Source organism: Benincasa hispida, chromosome 3, assembly GCF_027475165.1.
Source record: "Benincasa hispida cultivar pf3 chromosome 3, pf3_genome.v1.1, whole genome shotgun sequence".
In the NCBI taxonomy this organism is placed as follows: domain Eukaryota; kingdom Viridiplantae; phylum Streptophyta; class Magnoliopsida; order Cucurbitales; family Cucurbitaceae; genus Benincasa; species Benincasa hispida.
In genome coordinates, this window is record NC_143480.1 from 24,937,500 (window position 1) to 24,956,515 (window position 19,016).

The following is a 19,016-nucleotide window of genomic DNA, read 5'->3' on the forward strand; positions in this document are numbered from 1 at the left end:
CAGGGAAATGTGAGCCCTTATTAAGTTAATTGGATTTTGTCTAATGAGACATATATCTCCCACCTCTTGGATTCTTAGGTTTTTGTGGCCCTTTCTTCAGGTATTGATTTGGCCATGGGCCTAATTTCATCAACATTAGGCCTTGACGATGGAGATGGTGGAATTTGATGTTAGGCCAATACAAATAATCCTTGCCCCCTAGCACTCTACTATTCCAATCTGTGACAAGCTACAGAAGACACATCCGATGAGAATACTGAAGGTGAGTTTCCAATAACTTTCAAAAGTAGAACTTTTAAGTAATTGTCCTTAACTATTAGGTTAAATTACAGATTTGGTTCCCGTGGTTTGAAAAGAGTTAAGAGTGTAGTTCCTATGATTTTAAAAGTTAGAATTTAATCCAGTTGGTTTGATAAAATTTCATAAATCATCCATATGCTCTAATAAAAACCTTATAAATAGCTTCTACCATAGAGACTATTTATAAGAATTTATCCAATCATAAGGTCTCAATTTTAACTTTATCTAAACTATAGAGACCAAATTTACATTTTAATCTTATTGTTATTATTATTGTCTGAACTTTAGAAGAAAGAATATTTACATATCTCTTCCTCTTTTAAAAAAGAAAGTTATCATAACTGCCCCTTACTAACTTCTACTTGTCACTGTTTTGAAAGTTACGTCAAACTCATTCTTACCCATGTATATCAAAAAGTTCATACAAATACTTTAATATCTATCTCCAATGATTATACTCATTCCCTTTCTATTTGTATATTCTGAACAAAATGATTCATGTGTTGAGGACGCCAAGAATATTTGAAAGAAAAGATAAAATACTCGGAGCAAGACTTACCCTCTTGATTACCAACTTTTGCACCTCCTCCTCAAGTCTTTTGTCTCTCATTACGGAAACCTTGCTGCCCACATAGACATAGGGATTATGATGATGCACCACCTTCCCCATTTCTTTTTATTGAATAAATGGAATGGCCAATGAGCACTAGGGGAGAAGGGGAGAGGATGTTGATACCTACCCACATACACTTACTTTATTATTGCATTATTCATAGACATGACTCATGCTTCTTCAACCAATACATTATCAAAACAAAAGTAAAGCTAAAGAATACATGGCCTAAACCACTCATCATAATTGGTTCCAAAAGTCTGCGCAAATTAAGGAGAACCCCCTGGAAAAAAATGAAAGCTTAGAAAAGCCTCCCCTCTCATTCTAAACCTTTTCTTACCTTCTGTCCTAATTTAACCCTTGAAAGGACCAACTTAAATGCACTTCTTTTTAGTATTGATGTGTTTGAGTTTTGTGCTGCCTGAACCCTTTCTTCCTGGTGTCAAAGATATCCAGTTATTGTGATTTGTTTAAACATGGGAATGGGAAAGTTTTTGACAGTGGAGTGAAAATCTTTCTTTACCATTTAGGCATTTCTAATGCTATAATATTTCGGGGAATTTATTCTCTTTTGTCACTGACATGTATTCATATCCTCAATATAGAAAGGAAGGATAGATTACAGGTTTGATTTTTAAATGTAAAATTTTGATAATTTAGTTTATTGTAATAGAAAACTTAGGACCTGTTAACTGAGAAACTTTCTTTCTTTCTTTTTTTTTCTCAATTCTATGCTTGTTTCTTTCTAATTTCCTTCGTATGGTTTTCACTTTTCTTAAAGAAACAAGCAATTTCTTACTCAAATTTAAAAAACAAAAACAAGTTTTTAAAAAATACCTTTTATTTGTCTTCAAAACTTGGTTAAATTTTTGAAAATATTAGTAGAAAATTAACTAAACATAGATAGGAGTTGTGTTTTTAAAGTGTATTTTAAAAGAAAACTAAAAAGCAAATGGGATTTACCAAACTGGGCTCACTGATTTATTATCTTTCTTTTCCTCTCCCCACCTAGATGTATCCCAAGATCAAGAGCCAAATCTTGACGTTTGCAACTTTTAGGTAGGTGGTGGTGGCTGCATCTTCCACAGAATCTTTACTTACTACCATAGGAAAAATTTTGTGGGGTTGTACCTCTAAGATCAAAACTTTTCTCTGGACCTACTGGTTCACTAAAATTTTGGTTTTTTTTTTAGAAAAAGAAAAAAGGAAAAAAAAAGTATTATATATATATAATTTATGAAAAATAATTAGGTACATTCTAAGATGTTCAATCATAATTTATTGTGTGACAAATTTGTTTATATATTTTTAAAAATATTTTGGATTTTTTGGGTGTGATTATAGTGACTAGTTATATGTATAACTATGGATGTATCGAGATACACCAAGTATTGTCTTTTCTCTCTTGTATTTGTTAAAACTTAATAATATGTAGTTTTTTTTTGTCTGCCTTGTGTGCATAGCTTTTATCCCGCTGCATGTTTTTGTTAAATTTATAAGAATATATATATATAAACACTAAATAGGTAACTAAAATGATGAGAGATTGTTTGTTTGGCAGAGAAAGAATTAAGAAAATAGTAAAATAGGGTACTCCAGAAAAGATGGGATCAGCTTTTATATTGTATTTGTCTGGAATTCCTCTTTTGGTCTGTTGTGAAAGATGTGAAACTGATATGATACACCACTTTCACCTTCTACCTCCATTCATTCTCTCTCTCTCTCTCTCTCTCTCTATTGATGATGTTTGAGGTTATCCAGAGTGTTTCTTTTTCTTTTTCTTTGACATTTGAATTGAATAGACTAAAGAGATGGTAGTGCGCCACATGTGATAGTGAGGCCCAAAGATATTCATATCCAAATATCTCAACCAATTCATATCCCCCTTTAGACATTATCATATCAATCACACCCCTTATGTATACTCTTCTAATTAAATGTCCTCTTTCATTATGACTATCACTTAAATACAAATACCCTTTTTATTAATATAAACAGACCCCCCCTCTCTTAAAAAACCACCCACCCACATGACTTCCTTCCCTCCAACTAACCCTTAATTCTTAAACCCTCCGAAAACAAAATACAATACTGTTAAAAGCAAGTGGTAGATAGGAATAGGAACAACCAACATAATCACTTCAACATTAACTAACAGCTCATACATACAATCATAGAAACAAACGTACGAAACTGAACATGTTCTGAGTTCATTTCATAATAAAACCTATATTATATCTTCAAGTTTTTTTCTTTACAAAATTCAGAGAGGAAAAAAGAAACAAATAGAGATGGGGGTGCTTCAGTTTTGGATACTTCAATTTCAAAATAATGCAATTTCTGGTAAGTGATTCCAGACAAAGCAGTCCCCTTCCTCTTCAGTCTCTTCTTTGTTGGGTCCCCATTTCTACTCTTACCAAACTGTTCCTTTCAATTGCCAATGCCCAAAATTAAAAACCAAAAAAATTAAAAGAAAAAAATTTTTAAAAAAGGAAAAGGGCCTAGCCGTCTTGTTCCTCTTGTCCATATTCTAGGCTCGGGCCCATCTCCACTAGTCCAATCATATTTTTTTCCCTTTTTTATTAATTTTTATTTTCAAGAATGATTTTTTATTTTATACTTCTTAAAATTTGAATTAAAATCTGGCATCTTCGAAGCCGTGTAAATCGCTGACTCTATTCATCGACTTCCTCATAATCGCCACTTTAGCTAGTCTTTCCGCGGCTCGCCAAGCCGAAGTTGGCGTAAGCTGCTCAAGCTTTTCGTCTATTCGGCTTGCCTCTCGTCCTGCAATGATGTTTTGTCTTTGGCTTTGCATCTGTTGTTTCCGTCGGCTCAGCGCGGCTGACTCGGCGTCTAAGCCTTTTATGTACTCGCTGGCTGATATTGAACCGGATTGTTTCAGCAGCAGGGCTCGAGCCGATGACAGCAAGTGTTGGGCTGCCGAGAAATCATTGTGTTCCATCAAACGTTGTGACTCGGCTACAGCTCGGATCGTGACGTGAAGGTTCCTCAGCCGTTCGATGTTCGAACCGGATGATCGGACGGTCCGAGGCCTTGGTACTGGCAATGCATGTTGTTTAGAACAAACAAGCCCTTGTGATTGCGATGACGTGTCCTTGAAAGTAGATCGTACGGACAATAACGAGTGGGTCCCAATCGACGAAACTGGCACTTTCAATTCCACTAGCATTTCTCGGACTTCTTCAGAAGAGAGATCACCGATACGAATCGAACCGGGTTCAAGGGCTGTCGGGCGAGATGAGAGTGAATAGACCGCAGCGATTTCAGCGGGGGTTGAACCGGATACGAACCCCAGTTGGAGTCTGAGATCTTGAACCACCACGCTCAACAAGCCGCTAACACATTTCGCCACTGCGTCTTCCGGCGGCGCGGGGCCGTCACCGAAGGAGATGGCGTGAACGGGAATCTCCAGGTGGGGGAAGCGCGTGGAGCACACAATTGGAGACGATCGTTTGCAGTTGCCGGAGTAAGAAGCTCCAACGCGGTCATCGTGACCGTCCGAAATGAGGATGATACTGGCGGCGGGATTTCTCTCCCGCCGATCTTCGAGAACCTTCGCCGCCTTCTTGATTGCGTCGTTAATGCACGCTCCTTGGCCTACTTCGCAGAGCAAATCGACGATTCGACGCGCCGATCGGCGGCCATTGGAGGTCATTTTCCGTAAAGACAACAGCCGCTTGGAACTGGCGGAGAACGCCACAATCGAGAGGCGGTCAGAGCAACCGAGCGAAGAAATAACTAATCGCATAGTGCGTTTCACCATCTGGAGTTTGACGCTGTTGGCGCTCGCACTCACATCCAAGACCGTTACCAAATCGATTGGAGGACGAAGGTTCCGATTCATCGGCGATGACGATGTCGTCGCAGATCGAGACGGAGCCTTCACCTTCAACACCACCGCATAGGTTTCATAGCTACGACCGGCCGCGACCACCGCAGCCTCAGGCAATAAACTGACTTCTACATTTTTCACAATGCTAGGTAATCTCGGAGAGGCTAGTGGTGCAGATGTAGCGAAGAAACCTTGAAACTCCACAGCGCTATCCTGTTCTTCATCATCTTCGTTTTCGTCGGATTCCGGTATAGGATTGAAACGACCACCGGAAGTCGTGGACATCAAAGGCTCGTCATCGTTGTAAACTTTAAGCGGCTTCGATTTCAGTTCTCCGACTTTAATCGATTCTACACTTCTTGTCTTGTCCGTCTGGATTGGTTTTTTCTGAGCGTTATGACCATCGAGCAACGGAGCTTCGTTCCACACAGAGCTGCAAACAGGACACGCCACAGTCCGATGCTTCTTAATGTGCGCAGAGATACAAGGAAAGTGAAAGGAGTGGGAGCATTCTGATGTGAAAATGGCAGTTCCTTGTCCTCTTTTAACGCTTTGTAAGCAGATTCCACACCTACTCTGCAAAGTGAAAGATGGGAAAGTGGAGTTAAAATGATAGCTTATTGAAAAAAGCAAAGGGAATTAGAGACACAATTTCATTGAATCTTGAATAAGAAACCATATTTGACTGCGACAATGATGTAGCCGTGCAGAGTACAGCAGAGAGGAAAAAAGAAGAATTTGGTTACCTTGGAGAGCCGTAAGCCGGTTTTAATGAAGGAGAAACTGGAAGGGGATTTGGGGGAAGAAGGATTGGAGAAATGGAACAACAATCTGGAGCCAGTACTGGTTTTCTTTTGGGTCGTGAGCTTGGGGCTATTGGGAGTGGAAGAAGGGGTAGAACCAGAAGTGGCAACGGAGGTTCGACATCGGAGACCGAGGCCTGCAGGGTGGTGGGGCTGTGGGCGGGATTGAGAGCGAGGTGTGGATGGGTTAGAGAAAAACCCAAATTTAGAGCTGATTCTGGGGCTTTGAGCTTCATTGGTGATGTCTATGGAAACAGTATCTTTAGGAATGGAAGTGCAAAACGCTCTTCTCCAACCCGTCATTGTATGTATGTATGATGTGAATCTGAAATGGGTGTCAAAAGCAAAAGGTGAGTGAAGAAGGAGATAGAGATATGGGGAAAAGGATTGTGAATAAGGAATAATCAGAAGTGAAAATGGATAACATGGAAGAAATGGGGAGAAGGATTGAGGTTGGTAGTTCGTTTATGGGCTAAAAAGGGAATGGGGTGAAAAGAGGAGACTGTTGCTTCCAAATGGAAACTCTGTGTGTGTGTGTGTGTGAATTTGAAAGTATATGATAATGATAAAACAAAAGAAGGCGACGGGAAAGAAAGAGAAAAAGAAAAGGGTTTTATTTTTGTTATGGGGAATAATGATGATGATGATGATGAATCTGAATGGAGAGGGATGGGAGATGGAGGAATGGGTAAGAGAGAATTCTGGGATGAACTTTGTGACTGGCAACTGGAGGTTGCCGCCTATTCTCACAGGTCAACGCGGTCGCTTCTAATTCTAATTCTAATTTACTTTCCATTCAAATGACACGTCTCCCTTCTCTTCTTCTATATTCTAATTATAATGTACCCTTTTAATTCCCTTTTTCAAAACTAAAATTATATATATATATATTAATGCCAAAGCCACCAAAATTCAACCGATTCTTTTTTTTTTTTTTTTTTTTTTTTAAGTTTGTAAATGTTTTTAAAAAACTGTGTCAAATTTTTAAAACTATGAAATGTAGACTCTCTTGACGAACTAATTGATTTTTCATAGTAGTTTTTAAAATTTAAGTCTATAAGTATTGTTGCTTACCGTTTAGAAGGGTTTAAAATTAAAGGCAAAATTTGAAAATTAAGTAAAAGTTAATTTAAAAATTTTTGTTTTTATTTTTAAATTTTGGTTAATAATTCAAATGTTCACAAAGGATAGTTAAAAGTAGTGACTAAAATATTACATGAAAATTAACCCAATTTTTCAAGAACTTCTATCAAATGGACTGTAGTTCTTAATAGTTTGTTTTCGTTTTTTAAATTTGCCCCAGACCTAATCTGTTTCCTTTAGGAAATGAAAACTATCATGAAAAAATTCAAAGGTATTGAGGAATGCTCAAGGCAAGACCTAAAAATTCATGGACAAGTCCAAGCCCACAGGATATCGGAATGAAGCATAGAGGAGAGAGCAGCCCAAAAGAAAAATATTAACGCCTCAGAACTTAGGCAAACCAATCGAGCTCACAAATATATATTAATTGAAAAATCACCAAATTGAACTTGAATTGGTACTCCTGTAATGTCTAGTGTTAAAAATATCCTTGACATCGTCAATATTACATTTAACCAAAGGTGAGCATTAGAAGAAAGACCTATAAATAGTTCCATTCAACCACCCATAAGGAGAGAATAAGTAATCTCCAAACGAGAGTCTCTAACCTTACTTCACGTGTGCTTAATTGAACTATACACTCCCTATCCTAATATAGGCATCAGAGTATGGTAGGTTTGACACCACACTGGTGCAAGAACCTCTTATGCATGTCAATTCACACTGGTGCAAGGACCTCTTATGCGTGTCAATTCAAAATAACTCGAGATCAGACCAAAAAGAAGCCAAATGTCAAGTCTAGGAAGAACTCGTAATGATATCTGACACAAACGAGATTCGAGCTCAACACATATCCAAATTTAACAAATTTGAAGATCTATATATATATAGAAAAAAAATCAAGTTGTAGAATTAAATGGTAAGTTCAAAACAAAAAAATGTCTTTTAACCTCACAAGAAAAGACCATAAATATATGATACTTAAAAAATGAAATGGAAGGCATGGTTTGGGATTGTAGGTATGGGCAGCCTTTAGCATTTGATACCCACAGCAAAAACTTACCAATTTGAGTGATAACAGAGTGATGGGGCTACCAAATATTTTTTGGTTACAAGGGTCTGTCTGTTTCCCTTTAAATTTAAATTCTAATATTTTAAATTTTGTTAAAAAAGAGAATGCCACTGAACCTCTCTGCACAAAAACTGCACACTCAGATCCTTCTGATCCTGTCCGTTTACATACACAGGCCAAGAGAAAAAAAAAGGTCCATTCCATTGCACGTTGAATTTCATTAATTTGATAAGATCTTCCAGATTTTGTTTTTCCTTAATAATGTGTTTTTGGCCTTTTTGAGTTTCCTCCTTCCCTCCCTCTTCTTAATTATTGGTTTTCTATATAACTTTTTTTGGTCCTTCCCTTTCTTTTACTATTTCAAATATGCCATTTATATATATAATTGTGCTTTGTTATAGATCAGGACAACTTACTTTATACCTCTTAATTTTTTTTTTTTACATTTCAAAATAACCCATTTGGTAAAAGACATTGTAAAGGATATTCAAAACATTCATAATCCAAGAGATTGAATCAACTCAATCTAACTCCTAAGATTTAGATTAAATTGGATTCATTATTTAATAAATGTTAGAAGAAATTTATAACTCTAAAATTGTGTTGGATCTAAAAAGTAATTCAATCAAACTCAATTTAATTTCAAACACCCATAATCCTTATCATAACATTTAGAAAAAGAAAAAAGAAACTCCGTTTCATAAAAGTATTTTAAAAAATATATATATTGATTAGACATTTCTAAAAAAGATTGTTGGTGTGTATATAGTACCATTAATGTTCCTTTATCATCTCGATTAAATGAACTAATCAAACATTAATATCTGTAACAAAATTGAGAAAAGAAAAAAAAAACAACGTAGAGAAGGTGACAAATAGAAGCAATATTTGAATGAAGGGGGATCTTGACTCATGGACTAAATTCACATGCTTTCCAAAGTCCAATGCTCAATAATTATAAAATAAAAAGAGAAATATGTGTGTTTTTGAAATTTGACTTATTATCAAAGCCAAAAGCCGCAGTTTTTATTTATATATATATATATATATATTTTTTAAAAAAAATAAGCTTAAAATAAGTTTGATAGAGATCTACAATCTTTATCATAGAAATTAGCTTGATTTTCAAGCCACCTTCTAAAATATTATTTTATTGTAACGGTTAAACAATTTAAAAAAAAATCTGGAGGCTTCAGTTATTGGCAAACTTAGGTCATGCATTAATGTGACAAGGATTTTTTTTTTTAAAGAAAAAAACCCACCATAATGGAATTGACGTGACTCTCTCTACAAAGAGTTATAAAAGTTAAATTAAATTAAACTTACCCTCCTAGAATTATTAATGCCAAGCAACCTATGAAATTCAATTCTTTCATTTTTCCCTTATGGTGAGATAATTAGAAATTTAATTGGTTAATAAGTTATGAATAAAATTAATGAGTAGAGAGAGAGAGAGAAAGAAAAGGTTTAATTAAAATTTGTGTGGGTAACATGGAGTACTTATTGCTGTCGCATTATTGGCAGCAAAACCGTTCTTGTAGCTTACTTTTTTTTTAAAACTCCCTCTTTTCTTTTATTTAATTTTGGAAGGTGATAATTGGTAGATGGAGGACATGAAATCATAGCCGTGGATTTTACTGTATTACGGAGTTCAAGAAAATAATTACCCACGATCCACTAGGAACGGAACGGAAGGTAAACGGGATCCGTCCGTGGGACGGTGGATGGCGGTAAAAAATTAAAAAAGGGTTTGGGGTAATTAGTGGAAAATAATTAGGGTTTGTGTAATATTGGGAAATGGGGATGATTGGTAAAGTAAAGGTTCGTGTGGATCCTCACCTCGCGGTTTGATTATGTTTTCAAAGAGGTGTGACCGGTTACCGGCTGGTGGGGGTAAATGACGTGGCATGTGAAATTGGAAATGGGGTAAAAGTCTCTGTAATGATTTTAACTTTTTAATCCCATGCATGAGATAATTCTGACAGTGAGGTCAAGTTGGAGCTTTCAAACATTCGGTTTAATCGTCTTTATTTTACCTCAGTAATTTTAAAAGTCTTCCTTTATTAACAAAGTTTGACATCAGTTTCATTTTCTGTTTTTTTTAGTTTCTATAATTTATTATTATAATTAAATTTATAATTTAATCAACTATTTTTTATCCACTTACAAGTTGTATCAATTACCTTCTAAATTTTAATGAATCCTAGATATTAAAGATTTGTTTGATATGCATTTTGGAATTTGTTCTATATTTTTACGATTTGTATTGAATGAGTTTAGCGACAGTACATTTATTGTTTATATTTATTTGTAAATTTTGTAGTAAATAAAAATTGTGAAAACAATATTATTTTCTCAATGTATTCAAATTCTAAAATTTAAAATTTTAAAATATAGAGTTACATTTGGAAAAGGAAATATTTCATGTGAGTAAATATTATTGTCAAATATATGACATTTAAAATAGGGTTATTTTTAAATATAAAAAATAATCAAAATATTTACAGAACATAACAGAATTTTAAAACTATCAATAATTTCCCTTTAAAATATATTTTTACATAATTTATTGCATAAAACATATAATAGTTTCTAAATTAATTATTGAATGGATTTCTTTTTAAGATTTTAAACTCATCAATTTCACCATTTGAGATATTGAAAATTGTCTATTAAACCATTCCAAAAAAAATTAGGACTACTTTCAAATATAGTAAAATTAGCCAAAATATTTACAACTATAATAAAATGTCATTATTTATTAGTGATAAACAATGATAGACTACAATCATATATCATTGATAGATGTTTGTAAATATCTATCGTTGTTTATTACTAATAGACGATAATATTTTATTATATTTAAAAATATTTTTCAATAATTTTATCATTTAAAATAATTATCCAAAAGTTTATGTTATTAAATTATCGGTTTGCACTGAAAAAATTGACTTCTTTTTAATGGCTAAGCCATATTTTACTAGTTCAAACTTCACACGTCTATTAAAAAAATGCTATAATTTATTTAAAAAATGTTGATGTAGTAATAAATTATATATTCATTAACATTATATACCCAATACATCGATATTTTGTTAACAAAAATTTAAAATTTTGGTACAGAATGATCTAATTGAATTTTTTAAATATCAAGACTAAAATTAAAATAATTTAAAATATTAATTAAGAATCAAATTGACACATTAAAAGAACGTCCATCTTTCGATATATGTTCCCCTTTTTAAATCAAATTTTCACTTTCATTATATATATATATATATATCACAATTCAAATAAGATTAAGATAATGGTTTGAACCTCTATCTTATAAAATAAACTATAAATAAGTCTCGCCTTGTAATTGTGTTATATCTTTATTTTAGTAAAAAAAAAAAATGAAATTGTGAAGTTTTGAATCTTCTACCTCAAAAAAATGAATAGATATATGAAACATTAAATTACATTTTTTTAAGCACACATGTTGGCAAGCTGAGTTATACTAGGTTGAGAAAAGAGAATATTTTTTTTTCTACATCTTATTTAAAGTTTAGTATCCATTACATTCTTTTAGTTCAACAATACGTGAAAATAGTAACTTGAATTATAAATTTTGTTAATCTAAAATTTTAACCCATTAAATTATGTACATTGTCCAATCATACATCAAAATATATGCACAATTTTGACTTAGTTAATAATATATATTTTTATGTCGTATTATTAATTAATCAAAGGCAATGATTAGATACAACCTAATTTTATGGATGATAGTAAAAATAATATAATTTAATTTTAAATAATTATCCATGATAAAATTTATTGGAAAGTGTTTTTTTTTATTATTAATTAATGAATTCAAGTTTGAGAAAGTAGAATTTGATTTTAAAAAGAGTTAGAATATCATGAACGCATCTAGAAAATTAATATAAAGATTAAGAAGGAAATGACATATTTAGACTATATATTTTTTTTCAATGAAAATGGAACCTTGTAAATGACAAACAATTTTTTCTTTCCCAATTTATGGATTTTTTTGGAAGAAAAGGAGGTCAACATTTTTAGACAATGTTATAATATTGAATATAAATATAAATAATGAAAAGAACTGTGTAAAAAGATGATTGCGAGCAGAAAAAAGGGCCCCCATCCAGTAGTTCTTTTCATTTTTTTCTGAAAAAGAGAATTTTTAAATTAAATGAGGGATAGTGAAGGAATAAATTATTGAGAAAAAAAGGTAACGAGGTAAAGTGGAGATGTACATAGTCCGAGTTGGAAGATTTTTGTAGACCAACCTAAAAATTAGGGTTGGAACCCTATTAATTTTTTTTTGAGGGTCAATCCAACCCAACCCAACTCAAAATTTTCGGGTGGGGTCGGATTGGGTCACTGATTTTTTTTTTAATTTGACCTTTTTTAACTTTTATATATATATTCGGGTTGGGTCGGGTCGGGTCAACCCGACCATGAAATGGGGCAACCCGAGACTCAATCCGAATTTAATATTTTTTAACCTTTTTAATTCAATCCAACTCAAAATAAAATCTAATCCAACCCAAATTACGGTTTGGATTGGTCGGATTACTGGGTTTTTTGAACACCCCTAGTATAGAGAAACAGCAGTAATAAATAAAAATGAAAAAAAGATATACACAGAGTTGAAGATGGTAGAAGAAAAATGTACAAAAGGAATGTAATAAAAAAAAAAAAGGTAAGTGCAAAAAAAATAGATAAAAGTAGATTTTGAAAGCTAGTAAAGCAAGTTCATGCCAAAAAGAGACTGGGCTACACCCCCACAATAATAATAGTAAGGAAAAATAAAAAATTAAAAAAGAAAAAGGCATTTCAAAGAAAAAAAGATTAGTGATAACTTCTCACATTCATGGGATTTTAGGAATATTCTTTCCTTTCAAAATTTTATAATTTATCTTCATGGTATTCCTAAAATATTTTAACGTGGGTAGTTAAAGACATGTAATCATTCACTTAGATTTATGTAAAATAGATAAACCTACATATTTTTTTAGTTAGGTTAAAGAAGAACGCTCCACATATTTTTACGATATAAGTATGAGACTTACCATTATAAATGATCAAACTTCCTCATTTTTCTTCAAAGTCGGCTGCCAATCTAATAAAATTCAACCACAAATCTCCTAACTATATTTTCTTTGTGACTTGCAAACTCTTAATTCAATACTTGAAGATTTCATTGACATCGCTAAGTCAATAGTATGGCTTTGATTGTACTTATTAGGGACAATTGTGGTATTGAATTTTTGTCAATATGTTGATATTTTCGTCAAATTTTCACTTTTTTTATGAGTTCGACATTCACATGAGGATGAATCAACATTTATATTATATTGTAAAAAAAAATTCATGAAATATTAAGAAAATGTCTAATGTAAATTTAATATAAATAACAAACATGCTAACTTATTTAAGCATAAAAATGTTCATTTACTAATATATATATATATATATCTTCTTCTAGAAATATTCGTTGACGAGGACATTTTATTCACATTTTCAAAAATTTGAGATATCAACATTTTAAACATAGAGACAACAAAAAAAAAATCCAAATATCTCCATTACGTGGTATTGTCTACTTTTGGGCCTAAATTCTCATTATTTTACTTTCTCATGACTTTATTTTTTGTTTAATCCAAAAAATTTTATATATGTTAGAGGGATATTGTTCATCATTTATGTGCTCAAGACATTCAACTTATATAATCAATGTGTAACTTTGGTTGCATCCAAACAAACATAGAAATATGAAAACATGCTAAATAATAAGCCTTCAAGAGTCTCTTGATCTTTTATTCACATCAATAACTTCTATATTATTTATTTTAATTGAATATATTAATAAGAGTCAACACATATAATATAACAAAATTTTATGAAGAAAATAGAGAAGAAAAGAAAAGATGGAATGAAACCTAAATCAAAATTATGTTCATATCTATTGAAGGGAAAAAAAAAACAAAATCTTCATAAAAAATTACAGTGAGCTAAAAAGAATAAATATCATTAATGGTTAACTTTACTAAAAAAGTTATTGTTCTCTCTAATTGAATAATTCTTTATGCATGCTACAAGAATAGTGAAGCCGTTGTCCTCTTTCAATAATAGAATCGTACTTGCATTAATAATTGTCACATTAGGAGGTTTCTTTTTTCCTTTTTCTTTCCCCTTTAAATTCTTCACCATGTGCCTATACTAAGGTAACATTAGAAATTTTTAAAAAAATCCTCATTTTCATTTTTTTACCAGTTTTTAAAAATTTATGGTTTCACTTCCGCGGCTTATTGTTTTCAATTGCAAATTTGATATTCATTTTGTGTATTTTTCAGATAAAATAATAATAATTTTAAAAAAGAAGGAAAAAAAAAAAGGGGCAGCGGGTAGGGTTTAAAATACAATTATTTGCACTGAATGTGAAATTAGGGCAGCACATGATTGATGGGAATTCCGTGTGTTTGATTGGGGGTTGAGTGGGCCTCCACGTCCCACCTATCAATCAATCAATGCTTCTCTTATCTTTTTATTTAACCCTCTCTACAAATTTGTCATATATTACAATTTCACAATTTATTTATTTATTTTATTTATTATTTATTCAATTCAATTTTTAAAATTATAACTATCAAATAACAAATTAATCTCCAACAATCCAAAACTAATATAGCCACATTAAATTTCTTGATTAATACCATATTTCTTAGCTTAGAGATTTAAGCATTAGAATAATTTTGATTTTAAGTAAAAAAAAGAAGGAAAAGAAATAATAGTAGATTGATGTGACAGAATAATGAGGCTGAAAAATGAGAAATTTGATATTATGTATTGGCAATGGTATTGTCACTGTCCTTTTTGATTCCTTTCTTCCAAGTATCCAAGCATCTGTCTCTTTTACATATATCACTCAAAGGGCCAAACCCAACAGCCTATTTACCATGCAAATCCCTAACCCTAACCTTACCATAACTATCAATTTTAACTCTATTGTTCCAATTTTATTATTACACCCCTCCTAAGTCCAAAGTCTCACATCTATATACCATACGTGACTTTGTTAATTATTTCAAAAGAAAAAAAAAAAGTTATTTTGTTAAATAATTGCTTTGGTTCTTGAAATATTCGTCAGTTCTTTATTCTCTTATGATATGGCGAATTGAAAAAAAAATATATTCAATGTCATATAACTCCAAGTTTTAGAATTTTTTTTTTCTTTTTTGTTTTTCTCGTAAAATTGTTTGACAACATCGTATTGATATCTTCTAATATTTTCTCTTGAAATTTAAGTGTGTGTTTAGATTGATTTTCCAAAAATTTAAATAAATGTTTATAAATGAAAAAAAGTATTTATAAATACTTATAAAGCGAATTCAAACCGGTTCTAATATTTTTGATATTTTATTTTGGAGTTGTCCATTTTAAAAATATTTAGAAAGAACGGAGGCGCCCATATGAAATCTGTATCTTCTTCACGAGGTTGTCGAAAATCTAAATTGGTTCATTATTCCATGTCATTTATTTGAATAGAATTAAATTTTAAAACAAACTTTGGATGTGTGTTTTTAATGACCAAATAATATAAATAGCCTATTTCTATTAACAAATATTAAGGGTTATTTATGTAAACTAGCCCAACTTTAGCTTTAAGATAGGTATCAATTATTGTCTCAATAAAAATAAAAAAGGAAAAAATATACGGATAAATTATACTCTTAAATGTTTAGTTATTTTATTCAAATTTCTAAACTTTTGAAATTATTTCAAAACTTACTTTTAGAAAATTTCTCCGTTAAAATAAAGAACAAAAAATTGACATGGTAACTTATATTTAAAAATTAAAATATGTATGCATAATATAATTCATCAGTCAATTTCAACTATATATATACATAAAAAATTTAAGATATTATTTATCTTTTACTAAAAAGATACTTATTCATATCACTTACAAAATACAACATTTATTCAACGAATTAGGGTGTATTTAAATTAATTTTGAAATTAAGTCATTTTGAAAAAAAAAATTTGATGTGTTTGACAACTATTAAGAATAGCTTTTAAAACACATTCAAAGTTTATTTTAAATAATTTTTATAAAAAAAAGTTTAAATAAAAATGATTTTTTGAAAAAATATTTTTTTCTCTAATCAATTCAAACAGACACTTAATTTATTTAAATAGTGGGTGTTTAATGTAAATTATTTATTATAAATGATGTTACGTACATCTTTCAATTTTCGCACATCAATTGTTAGGTCAATCAGCTACCAACTTAATAAATAACTCTTGAAGTGCATTTTTTTTTTTAATAATTTCAAATTTTAAGAGATAAAAGGTAACTTTGAATATTTAAGGATATAATTGAAATATATCAAATTTTATAATTACACTATTTTGTATAATTAAACTATACACTAATCTCAAGTATGACAAGTATATACAACAATAATTTTAAAAAGTTACATAGTTAGGGATGGGATTGAATTGAATGTAATTTTTATTCTTTAAAGTGTGAAAAAAAAATGTAACCCAAATTTAGACCCACTTTAACAAGGAATCTTAGCCTTATTTGAAGGGTCCATAAGGTTTCTTTGCCATCTCTATCAAATATAATATAAAAAAGGTCAAATAAATATAAAACGAAGTGGTTGCCAATAATTTTAGGACAATCACTTCTTTAGAGTGAAGAGTAGCATTCCCATTTCAATCTTGTCGTATGCTCCATGTTAATTTTATTCATTGTTAGCTTTTTTTTTTTTCCCCTTATCTTCTATCTTTTTAAAATATTTTCTCTAATTATTTTTCAATTAAGGATGCACTTTTTAAACTCTTCTAATGTTTTAAAATTTTGATTCTAATATTATTCATTGTTTTCTTTCATATCATATCTTTCCAGTCTAATTTTAATATTTTCAAGTAAGAATGTACTTTTATATGTACCTAATATTTTAAATGGATTCTTATTACCTAGTCCATATTAGTATATATTTACATCTAAATGCTGCAATATATTAATTTTTTAAGCACAGATTTTAATAGTAAATAACTTAACAGTCAATTACTTTGCCTTACAAAAAAAGTCAATACTAAAATGGAATCCCTTTATATATATATATATATATATGTATATGTATATATATTCTTAAAAAAAGTCCTCCCCTTTGATTTAAGTTCTTAAAATTTTAAAATGTCTACTTTAATCTTCTTTTTTTTTTTTAATTTTCTTGAAAAATAATGTTTTGGTCCTTAAACAAGAAAATAAATGTTTATTCTTAATAATATTTTATATCACCTTTTTTTTATTATTATTTTTTGTAGACTCTATACTTGTTTTAACACACATACATGGCTCCAAAATATGTTTAATATACCAATCAAAACTAAAGTTATAAAGGCATGAAATAGACAAAAATTTTCTTTAAAATTTAAGGACGAAAATAAATATTATTTTAAAAACTCAATATATATATATATTTTTTGATTGGGTGGGGAATCTCTGGTTTAATCGAGGATGGGGTCAAACCGGGGACGAGACGGGGATGGGGAGGATGTCCCCGACCCCGACCCCGCCTCGATTAGGTTTTTAAATATTTTTTCTATATATATAATTCGATTTTTAAATATTCTTTTCTCTATTATCAGGTATTTAACTTTTTACATTTAGCTTAGTTTTTAATTTAGCTCAATGTTAAGCTCAACTAAAGTGCCCAAACCCAAACCGATAATTTTACAAAAAAATAAAAAAAAAGGCTCCATAGGAAAATAAAAGGGAAAATGGGGAATGGGTCCCCGCAGAGACCCGTTTCCTCGATGGGGAATCCTTGTCCCCGTCCCCGCTTTGAAATGGCGGGGATGGGGATAAAATCCCCCATCGGGGATGGGGACGGGGAACCCTCCCCACCTTACTTCGGCCCCGTTGCCAACCCTATATATCACTTAGCCAAGCTCATTTTAGCTTAAAAACTTATTAATTAAGACCCTGTTTAACCATTTAAGGCCCCATTTGGTAATTATTTTGTTTTTGAAAATTAAACCTATATCATCTACATTTCTTACCATGATTTTGCATATTTTTTAAATATAATGGTCGAATTCTTAGCCAAATTCCAAAAACGAAAACAACTTTTTGAAACCTACTTTTTGTTTTTATTTTTTAAAATTAAGCTTATAGACACTACTCCCAGCTCCAAAATTCCTCATTTGTTATCTACTTTTTATCAATGGTTTAAAAAACCAAGCCAAAATTTGAAAACTAAAAAAGTAGATCCTATTTGGTAACTATTTGATTTTTTGTTTTTGTTTTTTAAAATTAAGCTTATTTCATCCACATTTCTCACAATAATTTGCATCTTTATTAAGTATAATAGTTGAATTCTTAGCCAAATTCCAAAAACAAAAGCAATTTTTTGAAACTGCTTCTTTTAGTTCTCAAAATTTGGCTTAGTTTTTTAAACCATGGGTGAAAAATTAGATAAGAAATGAAGAAATTTGGAGGTAGAAGTAATGTCTATAGGCTTAATTTTCAAAATTAAAAACAAAAAAACAAATGGTTATCGGATAAACCGTGGCTTTTAAAATTTTGTTTTTATTTTTAAAATTTGGTTTCAATCATTATAGATGCAAATCATGGTAAGAAATAGAAAGAAAATAAATTTAATTTAAAAAAAAAAAAATGGTTATCAAACCACCAAAGTAAATGAAAAGTTTATAAGCTCCACTGAATCTAACAAAGAAATTAGAGACAAATGAAATAAGATGTAAAACTTCAAAGATCAAATATTATTTAAAAAGAAATAAGACAAAATTGGAAGAATCGTGCATAAGGAATAATATTAAAAGCATTCTAGAAGGAAAGGAATTAATTAAATTAAAATTTGATAATTAACAAAAGCGAATTAAAAAAAAAAATCAATGATTTGATGTGTTTAAAAAGAGGGCTGAGATAATCTGATTTGCATCCACCAAGGTCTAAAGATAGAAATTAAATTGATTAAAAGGACCTAAGTCCACTCAACCAGTGGGATGCAAAGGGAATGCACCCACCCAACTCCTAATTATTAATCACCTCAACACAAATTAAATTACTATTAATTATATATTATCAATACTAATGGATTTGATTTCCCACCAAAATATCATTGTGATTCTTTTCCACTTTTCTTTTAATAATTCAATTAAATGGGTCTTTAAAGAAAAAATAATAATAAAGGCCACTTAAGAGAAATGAAGCATATGATTCCAAGGCATCTAATGGAAACCAGA

The 19,016-nt window shown here is 30.9% G+C and overlaps 1 protein-coding gene and 1 long non-coding RNA gene across 2 annotated transcripts; one reads left to right on the plus strand and one right to left on the minus strand.

Annotated features, from left to right (window-relative positions):
- Positions 1–100: 100 nt before the first annotated feature.
- Positions 101–2,361, plus strand: LOC150037149 (uncharacterized). Its single transcript, XR_016528416.1, has 2 exons — positions 101–262; positions 1,926–2,361. It is a non-coding gene; the product is annotated as an uncharacterized LOC150037149 (long non-coding RNA).
- Positions 2,362–3,031: 670 nt separating this feature from the next.
- Positions 3,032–6,394, minus strand: LOC120074446 (E3 ubiquitin-protein ligase WAVH1-like). The gene is made up of 2 exons (XM_039027568.2): positions 5,516–6,394; positions 3,032–5,345 (listed from the first exon to the last, which is right to left on the minus strand). Exons 1-2 carry the CDS (start codon positions 5,873–5,875, stop codon positions 3,549–3,551), a joined length of 2,157 nt encoding a protein of 718 aa, XP_038883496.2. The 5' UTR covers positions 5,876–6,394; the 3' UTR covers positions 3,032–3,548.
- Between the last annotated feature and the right edge of the window lie 12,622 nt (positions 6,395–19,016).

Bases quoted from the DNA above. Each gene is read 5' to 3' on its own strand.
- LOC120074446 (XM_039027568.2), bottom strand. From the start codon at position 5,875: ATGACGGGTTGGAGAAGAGCGTTTTGCACTTCCATTCCTAAAGATACT. The intron at 5,346-5,515 runs GTAACCAAATTC...TTCACTTTGCAG, and splicing joins CCGGCTTACGGCTCTCCAAG to AGTAGGTGTGGAATCTGCTT.